Source organism: Blennius ocellaris (assembly GCF_963422515.1).
Source record: "Blennius ocellaris genome assembly, contig: SCAFFOLD_407, whole genome shotgun sequence".
In the NCBI taxonomy this organism is placed as follows: domain Eukaryota; kingdom Metazoa; phylum Chordata; class Actinopteri; order Blenniiformes; family Blenniidae; genus Blennius; species Blennius ocellaris.
The window spans coordinates 162-9,844 of record NW_027662086.1 but is presented as its reverse complement, the minus strand read 5'-3'; the positions used below and the strand labels follow the sequence as shown (position 1 = coordinate 9,844).

The following is a 9,683-nucleotide window of genomic DNA, read 5'->3' as shown; positions in this document are numbered from 1 at the left end:
GCCCTGCTGCAATGAGAGGTAACAGACTGTTACCACGGCAACGGCGTAACGCAGCAGTACTATGGTAACTGAGCGGTGCCTTTAGATCTCCGGCCTTTTGTCCTCGGTGCTGCCATACATGAGCGACCGTGTGCCGACGGTGGCCCCTCCCCCTCCTCATGGCCACTTTGATCTGATGGAGCCTCCTGCTCCTCCTTTGATCTGATGGAGCCTCCTGCTCCCTCGCCACCCGGTGGCCGGGTCGTGGTACTGCAGCCTCTCTGCCCTCGTCCTGACCTGCACCGCTTTCCAGGAGAATTATTTATGGTGTGGTTTACAGCCCCCCCGCTGGGCGCACTCATTTTGTTCTGAGTGTACGAGCACAGTGAGCCGGGGTGGGTGGGGGGGAGGGGGGAGGAGGGGGGAGGGGTGATAAATACCAGGGCGACTACAGCCAGTAATCTCATCGGGCTCCATTAGCGAGCCGTCCTCGATCTTTTCCTCTTTTCTTTCCCTCCTCACACTCCCTCCATCAGAGCCACAGTTACCGACACGTCGTCTCCACGCCGGGGCGGGAGCGTCGCAGCGGCTCTGTGGCGCCGGGCGGCCCGGTCCGCAGCTCGTTTATCACCGCGGCGCAGACAGGAAGTCGCTCAGTATGCAGCGGCGCTCAGTCCGTCCTCCTCCGACACCGTCCCTCATCCCTCATCCCTCGTTCCGCCCCTCTGTCCGCTCCGCTTTGTTCTCCTCCGCCGTTGGATCGGCGTCCAGGTGGCGGCGCCGCGCCGCGGCCGCCAGGGGGACGTCTTCATGTGGCGTCCGATCAGACGCTCGCCGCCACGGCAGATGGTTCCGGTGGCGCCGGGCCTTTTTTCTCTCCCCTCCACCAGGACGAGTCGCTTCAAGTCTATTTTGGAGTTTTGCTGGAAGTGGAGCCGCTGCTTCCTGCTTCCTGCTGCCGCTCGGACACGTTTCACGACTTCTTGTCGTTTTGTTCTGAAATTTAAAGGATCAAACCGAAGTTTCACTTTCCTGCTCGCTAATCTTTGTAAAAGTCTTGTTGTGTTTGAGTGTGTGAGCGTCGAAGAGCCGAGGGAAGCAACGTGGGGCTGAACGGGAGTCGGTAGGGTACCGATACCAGCGCCGGGTACCGATACCAGCGCCGGGTACCGATACCAGCGCCGGGTACCGATACCAGCGTCGGGTACCGATACCAGCGCCGGGTACCAATACCAGCGCCGGGCACTGATGCCAGCGTCGGGTATCGATACCAGCATCGGGTACCGATACCAGCATCGGGTACCGATACCAGCGCCGGGTACCAATACCAGTATCAGGTACCGATACCAGCATCGGGTACCGATACCTCATCAGTGTCAGGCGACGTAGCGTCTGCGGCAACTTAGTTCGTTCTCGTATCGCGACTGCTGAAGAGCTGCAGGTTGATGATCCCTGGAATGGAAGCTGAAGCATGTTCATTGTTTCTCTGGGCCGGAGCCTGGACCGGAGCCTGGTCCCTGGACCGGAGCCTGGTCCCTGGACCGGAGCCTGGACCGGAATCCGGTCCCTTGACCGGAGCCTGGACTCTGCAGGTGAAACCAGCTGGACGCCTCGGCAGCCTTTGGCTCGGCTCCACTATGTGAGCAAGATATTAAATATTTGAGGAGAAAAACATTCCTGTTATTCCAAGAGCGGCAGAAAGCGCCATCTGTGTCCTGACCCCGCCCCCCCTCCCCCCTCCCCTCCCCCTCCCCCCATTCCTCACCTGGACCTGGCGTCGCTCCTCACCTCCGATCCGAAACAGCCCTTCACTCGGTTCCGGCTGTTCGGCGACCAGCTGATCTTCAGACGCTGCCCAGTGTGTGAAGACGGCCACGGAAACTGCCTTTGAAGTGTGTGTGTGTTGAAGTGTGTGTGTGTGGAGGTGTGTGTGTGTGTGTGTGTGTGTGTGGAGGTGTGTGTGTGTGTGTGTGTGTGGAGGTGTGTGTGTTGAGGTGTGTGTGTGTGGAGGTGTGTGTGTTGAGGTGTGTGTGTTTCTTTCTTTTTAATTTTTTTTTCTTTTTTTCCATTTTATATTTTTCATTTTTTCTCGTTTTCATTTCTCATTTTTTGTGATTTTCCTTCTTTTTTTAAATTTTTATGTGATTTTTGTTCTTAATTTTTTTCTATTTCATTTCAATTTTCAATGTTTTCATTTTTGGAAATTTTCTTACTTTTTAATTTGTTTAAATTTTCATTTTTTCAATTTTTTTTCATATTGTTTCTTCATTTTTGGAAAGTTTCACGTTTTTCACTTTTTATAAAATTATTTTTATTTGACATTTTTTGTCATTTGTATTTTTTCTATAAAAAGGGAAACACAATAGAAACAATGATTTCAGAGTGTTTCAGCTTCATTCTATTTTCTGTTGCTGATCCTGGATCAGCTGATCATTTCAAGAGAAAAACGTAGTTTTGGGTGTTTGTCGGCATGACGACCGCGCCATTGGACCTTGTCCAGATCGTCATGGAGACGCTGCTGGTCCCTCAGTCGTTCTGCTGCATGAATGTGTGTGTGGTTTCATTACAAACACAAGCAGCACCCTCCAGTGGCCAAACATGGGAAGTACATCACTACAAGGCTTCTTCAGCCTTTCATCTGGTTCAAAGGAGGATCAATAATCGTCTTTGATTTTGTTTTGGGACAATTTGGAGATTTAAGAGGAAACTTCTGGAACGGAAATGTAAAAATGATCTTCATCCCTTAAAATGTGACGTAAATGGGTCCTGATCTTCCTCTTCCTCTTTCCTCCTCCTCCTTCCTCCTCCTCCTCCCCCTCCCTCTCCTCTTCCTCCTCCTCCTCCCCCTCTTCTTCCTCCTCTTCCTCCTCCTCCCCTCTCCTCTCCTCTCCTCCCCTCCTCCTCCTCCCCTCTTCCTCCCCCCTCCTCCTCCTCCTCTCCTTCCTCCCCCCCCCCCCCTCCCTCCAGACCACGTCCCCCACCGGTCCGGCCCGCCCCGACTCCCCGGTCTACACCAACCTCCAGGAGTTGAAGATCTCCCAGTCCAGCCCTCCGCCCGTCCCGTGCGGCTCGCCGCTCCACCTGCTGGGCGACTGGGAGACGCACCGGGACCCGAGCGGGCGCCACTTCTACTACAACCGGGCGTCTGGCGAGCGCACCTGGAAGCCGCCGCGCACCGGCGGCGTCCGCCAGGGGACGCCGGAGAGCGAGGTGAGACCGGCCACGTCGCCCGGCGTGGCGCCGGCCCTCCGCCCGCCGGCCTTTCTAACGCCCGCTTCCCGCCAGCCGCCGCCGTCGGAGGAGGAGGAGCGCTGCCTCGGCACGCCGTCCAGCCAGTCGGACAGCCAGTACGGCTCGCCGCCGCGCGGCTGGTCCGAGGAGCTGGACGAACACGGACACACGCTCTACGTGTGCGAACACACCCAGGAGAAGGTGCGCTAGCGCCGCGCCGCCGCCCTCACGCTGCCCTGCCGCCGCCGTTCGTTTGTCTGACGTGACGTGTCTCTGTCCTCGCAGTGGATCAAACACGTGGACGAGCAAGGCCGGACGTACTACTACAGCGCCGACGGCTCGCGGTCCGAGTGGGAGCTGCCAAAGGTACGGACACGCCGCCGCGCCTTCCTCGCCGCCGCACCTTCCTCGCCACTGATGGCCACCGTCATAGCAAAGCTAGAGCTACGCTCAGTAGAGCGCAGATTCGCAGAACTGAGTTAGTGTCGCTAGCATGATAGCCATTAGCAGATAGCGATGCTAACTAGCCTGTCAGGTCGCTACAACACTGAAACAGGGAGCGTCTCCATGGCAACAGACACTGATCTCCTTTGATCTCCGTCAGGAGCCACTTTGTATTAAATAGACCTGCTAAGTGGCTTTGATCAGCGCCGAGGCCTCTTCCTCTTCCTCCTCCTCTTCTTCCTCTTCCTCCTCCTCTTTTTCCTCTTCCTCTTCCTCACCCTCTTCCTCCTCCTCCTCCCCCTCTTCCTCCTCCTCCTCCTCCTCAGTGGATGAACTCTGGCTGACGTTCTTTAATCTCAGGATCAGATCAGAATAGACTCTAGTTGTTTTCAGACTCGGAGGAATAATGTTTCGTCCGTAAACGACGGCCGTCTGCCCGATGCTGTGGCTGGTGAAAGGAGAGGTAGGGGTGGAGGTGGAGGTGGAGGGGGGGTGGAGGTGGGTGGAGGTCTGGACCTCAGCTGTTCTCTGTCTGCAGTACAACGTCTCTCCTCCGCCCGGCGACGTCCCGAAGAGCCGCAGCCTGGAGAGGAAGCAGCCCGACCCCATCGTCCTCACCAGGTGGAGGCACAGCACCTACGTCCTCGACCTGCACGACAAGGTAGGGCCACTCCACCATACCTCCTCCACCATAGCTCCTCCACCATAGCTCCACCACTATAGCTCCACCACCACACCTCCACCGCCATACCTCCACCACCATACCACCAACACCATACCTCCACCACCATACCTCCACCACCATACCTCCACTACCATACCTCCACTGTAAGGTACCACCATACCTCCACCACCATACCTCCACTACCATACCACCACTGTAAGGTACCACCATACCTCCACCACAAGGTAGGGCCACACCTCCACTACCATACCTCCACTGTAAGGCACTACCACAAGGTGGACCCAGGATCAGTGTGGATTGTCTGCTGGATTATATTATTATTATTATTATTATTATAGAATTGTTGGATTATTATGAATATTATTATATAGTATTATTATTATTATTAATAATAATAATATTATATAATAGCTGGATTGTTATTATTAATATTATTATATAGTAGCTGGATTATTATTATTATTAATAATATTATTATATAATAGTTGAATTGTTAATATTATTAATATTGTAAAACAGCTGGATTATTATTATTAATGTTATATAATAGTTGGATTGTTATTATTATTATTATTAATATTATTATGTAATAGTTGTATTATGAGGGTAAAGGTGGAGGTTCTCCGTCTCACCCTCTCCTCCTCTGGATGTTCTGCGTCACGTTGCCGTGGTAACGTTTCATGACGGTTCTCTAGCGTGGCGCCGACTCCTCCGGCTTTACACGGCGGCGCGGCTCTCGTTGCAGAGGTTTTCCTCCGCCTCCCACAGGAAGAGCCTCCGCCCGTCCCTCCGTCACCCCTGGAGATCAGCCCGTTGGTCCCGTTCAGTCTCTGATTCTGGTTCCGCTCTGTTGACGTTGACGCGACGGCGATCATCGATTTCAGGCCCCGTTTCCACGGCAACGGCCTCACAGCAGAGCTTTGGTTGTGTTTTGGGTCCGTTTCCGGGACGTTTTCGAGAACTTGCTCCGACTGCGTCGTCCAATCATTTCCCTAACGTGGTACTTTTATTTTGACGGTCGCCGTAATAACAAACCAACACGAACGTTCTGTCGTTTCCATGGAAACGTTGTCGCGTAAACGAGGCCTGATGAAGATCTTAACTCTGAATCTGTGAAGACGCGATTCCTCTGCAGACTCCTCCCCCTTTCTAACCTCCTCCTCTCCCATGTCATTAGCATGTCGTTAGCGTGTAGCTAGCATGTCGTTAGCGTGTAGTTAGCCTCTCACGCTGTCGTTCCTCTTGTCGGTAGGACTGTTCTCCTGCACCCAAGCAGAACTCTCCGGACTCTGACTCCTGCCCCTCGTCTCCTAAACACCCCTCCACCGTTAGTATACCGCTCACCCTGCTAACTGCTAATGCTGCTAACTGCTAGCTCCGCTATCTGCTAACTGCTAATGCTGCTAGTGCTGCTCACCCTGCTAACTGCTAACGCTGATAGCACCGCTCACCCTGCTAACTGCTAACTCCAATCACCCTGCTAACTGCTAACTCTGCTCACCCTGCTAACTGCTAACGCTGCTAATGCCACTCACCCTGCTAACTGCCAATGCCGCTCACCCTGCTAACTGCTAATGCTGCTAACTCCGCTCACCCTGCTAACTGCTAATGCTGCTAACTGCTAACTCTGTTCACCCTGCTAACGGCTAACTCTGCTCACCCTGCTAACTGCTAATGCTGCTAACTCCGCTCACCCTGCTAACTGCTAATGCTGCTAACTGCTAACTCTGTTCACCCTGCTAACGGCTAACTCTGCTCACCCTGCTAGCGCTGCTAACTGCTAACTCCGCTCACCCTGCTAATGATGCTAACTGCTAACATCTCTCACCCTGCTAATTGCTAACCTTACTCACTGAGCTAACCCTGCTAACTGCTAACCCTGCTAACCCCACTCTGCATCCTCACTGCTTCTGCATGAGCCCTCCTCCTCCTCCCCTCCTCCCCTCCTCCTACCCTCCTCCCCCCACCCGGCTCCCTGCAGCAGCGCTGTGCCGCCCCCTGCTGGCGGCCTCCACCCACAGCGTCAAGCTGCTTGTTCACGCGAGTGATTCTTTGTCCTCAGCCTTCGGAGAAGTGCGGCGTCCTCAACGTGACCAAGATCACGGAGAATGGGAAGAAAGTCAGGTAGGAGTGTGATGTGAGGGTCCTGGGGGGTCCTGGAGGGTCCTGGGGGGTCCTGGGGGGGTCCTGGAGGGTCCTGATGGTCTCTGTCCCCCCACCAGGAAGAGCTGGACGTCCTCCTGGACGGTGCTGCAGGGCTCCTCGCTGCTCTTCGCTAAAGGCCAGGGAGGCGGAACCAGCTGGGTACGTTTTCACCTGAACCCTGGAGGTGATGGAGGTGACGGAGGTCCTCCAGAATTCAACTCCATAATAACGGCCAAATTATAAAGTTTTCCATTTCCAGTCGCTCTGAAAGATTTAATCTGAAAACTACAATGACTTTTACTGTAGTAATAACAATAATAATAATATTTTTAAAAATGAAGTTTTGTTTGTTTTTTTAAGAAAATGGCGAATCGAACTTTATTTTACGTTCACAGGAGAATCGAATTAGATTCACATTTAAATCCAGAAAAGTAGAACAGGTGATTCAAACTGTCCGTTTCTTCCCCACAAGTTTTTATCAGTCGAGTCGTTTCAGGTTTGTGTTTTATTCTGGAGGGATTAATGAGTTTAACCCTGATTCTGACCACGTCGGCTGTTAAACCCGCCATTTTTAAAACCTCGCCAGCAGGCAGACGCTCTGGACTCCAGTGTCGGCGGTGTTTTGGATTAACTGGTTCCCATGTTAACTGGTGGCCTTCAGAGGTGTTAGAACCCGGAGTCGTCCTGCAGAACGTTGAACCTCGTTTACATTAAAGTTTAAAGTGTCGCAGCGTCTGTTTGTCTTATTCTAACACCAGAAGTCACCAGATAACACGGATACCAGTGGAACCGAAACACCGGGCAGTGAAGCTCCATCGTAACGATCCAGTTTGTAGTATAATTAATAAATACATGAAATATTTACTATTTAATTAATGATTTGAGCTGAAATCCAGTAGATCACTGGTCCATGACTCCGCCCACTTCGTGGTACTTTATTGTGAAGGAGGACGAGGAGAGTTGAGGAGGAAGTGGTGGAAAAGAGCTGCAGCCCTGCTCCTCCTCTCTTCTTCCTCTCCTCCTCCTCCTCTCTCCTCCTGTCTTCATCCTGTCTTCCTCTCCGCTCCCTCTCTCTCTCTCCTCCTGTCTTCCTCTCCTCTCCCTCTCTCTCTCTCCTTCTGTCTTCCTCTCCTCCTCCTCCTCTCTCCTCCTGTCTTCATCCTGTCTTCCTCTCCTCTCCCTCTCTCTCTCCTTCTGTCTTCCTCTCCTCCTCCTCCTCTCTCCTCCTGTCTTCATCCTGTCTTCCTCTCCTCTCCCTCTCTCTCTCTCCTTCTGTCTTCCTCTCCTCCTCCTCTCCTCCTGTCTTCATCCTGTCTTCCTCTCCTCTCCCTCTCTCTCTCTCCTTCTGTCTTCCTCTCCTCCTCCTCCTCTCTCCTCCTGTCTTCCTCTCCTCTCCCTCTCTCTCTCCTTCTGTCTTCCTCTCCTCCTCCCCCTCTCTCCTCCTGTCTTCCTCTCCCTCTCTCTCTCTCCTTCTGTCTTCCTCCTCTCCTCCTGTCTTCATCCTGTCTTCCTCTCCTCTCCCTCTCTCTCTCCTCCTGTCTTCCTCTCCTCCTCCTCTCATGCTCCTGTCTTCATCCTGCCTTCCTCTCCTCATCTCTTCATCCTGTCTTCCTCTCCTCATCCCATCTCCCCCCCCTCTCTCTCTGTCTCTCTCTCTCTGTCTCTCTCTCTCTCTCTCCCTCCCCCTCTCTCTCCCCCTCTCTCTCACCCCCCCCCCTCCCTCTCTCAAGTCGCTCTCCCCCAGCGGTTCTCTCCCTGAGCTTCTGTTGACGTTGCTCAGCAGCTGGACTCGTTCCCTCAAGCTCCGCCCGGCTGTGTCCTATGTCCAGACTGCTGCTGTACGTCTCCACCCGTCTGCCTCCACCCGTCTGCCTGCGTGTGTCCCTGCATGTCTGCAGTCTCCTCCTCCTCCTCCTCCTCCTCCTCCTCCTCCTCCTCCTCCTCCTCCTCCTCTTCCTCATTTCACACCTGAAACATTAAACCCTCCTCACTGCCCCTCCCGAAGCTGACCAGTTCTAAAGGGTGCGTTTCATTTCAGCACCTTCGTCTCTGAGGTCATTCTTCTCTCAAGGCTTTTCTTTAATCTTTTTAAAGCAGAGAGTTTTTCATCATCGTTATTCACCTCATTTTAAAAGAACTTTGATAATTTTCTAAAAAAAAAGAAACAAACAAGAAGAAACTCACACACACACACACACACACACACACACACACACACACACACACACACACACACACACACACACACACACACACACACACACACACACACACACACAATTCTCTTCCTGTTTCACAGGAAGAGAATTTAAAAAAATAAATATGAAAACAAAATTAAGAGCAAGAGTCAAACAATTCAACAGGAAGTCCAGAAAATAATTTTATTAAAATGTAAATAAATGAAGAAAGAAAAATGCAAATATTGGATTAAAAATGAAGAGAAAATAAAAAATATATATATATATATATAAATCTAAACTAAGGGAACATTTTTATTAAATAAGTCCGAAGAGAAAAACGAAAATAAAAAATTACAAATAAATGAAGAGAGAAAAAAAAAAAATGCAATTGCTAAAACAAAAATGTAGAAAAGAACAAAAACAAAAGGACAAAAAGACTCTGGAAACTGGATTTTAACTCTTTAACTCCTGAAACTAAAGTTTAACTTTGAAATGTTGAAAAACGCACGAATAAACAAGAACTAATGCTCTGAAGTGTGTGTGTGTGTGTGTGTGTGTGTGTGTGTGTGTGTGTGTGTGTGTGTGTGTGTGTGTGTGTGTGTGTGTGTGTGTGTGTGTGTGTGTGTGTGTGTGTGTGTGTGTGTGTGTGGTGTGTGTGTTTAACCCTTCATGGTGGCCTCCACAATAAAGTCACTTCCTGTCCCCAGAAGTTCGGCAGCCAGTCGAAGCCGGAGTTCACGGTGGACCTGAGGGGGGGGGGCGGTGGACTGGGCCTCCAGGACAAGTCCAGCAAGAAGCACGTCCTGGAGGTTCGACCGGGTCCCTCCTGCTGCTCCTGCTCCTCCTCCTCCTGCTGCTCCTGCTCCTCCTTCTCCTGCTCCTCCTCTTCTTCCTCCTGCTGCTCCTGCTCCTCCTTCTCCTGCTGCTCCTGCTCCTCCTTCTCCTCCTCCTCCTCCTCCTCTTCCTCCTGCTGCTCCTCCTCTTCTTCTCCTGCTGCTCCTTCTCCTGCTGCTCCTGCT

General features: G+C 52.0%; 1 protein-coding gene across 1 annotated transcript; it reads left to right on the top strand.

Moving 5' to 3' along the window:
* Positions 1 to 515: 515 nt before the first annotated feature.
* Positions 516 to 9,473, top strand: LOC308148313 (rho GTPase-activating protein 12-like; the record flags this gene model as incomplete). The annotated part of the gene is made up of 11 exons (XM_080521763.1): positions 516 to 635; positions 751 to 834; positions 2,947 to 3,189; positions 3,265 to 3,411; positions 3,496 to 3,576; positions 4,193 to 4,315; positions 5,592 to 5,666; positions 6,402 to 6,463; positions 6,562 to 6,643; positions 8,215 to 8,322; positions 9,372 to 9,473. Coding segments are annotated over 11 exons (1,227 nt in total), but the record flags the coding sequence as incomplete, so codon positions are not given.
* Positions 9,474 to 9,683: the final 210 nt, after the last annotated feature.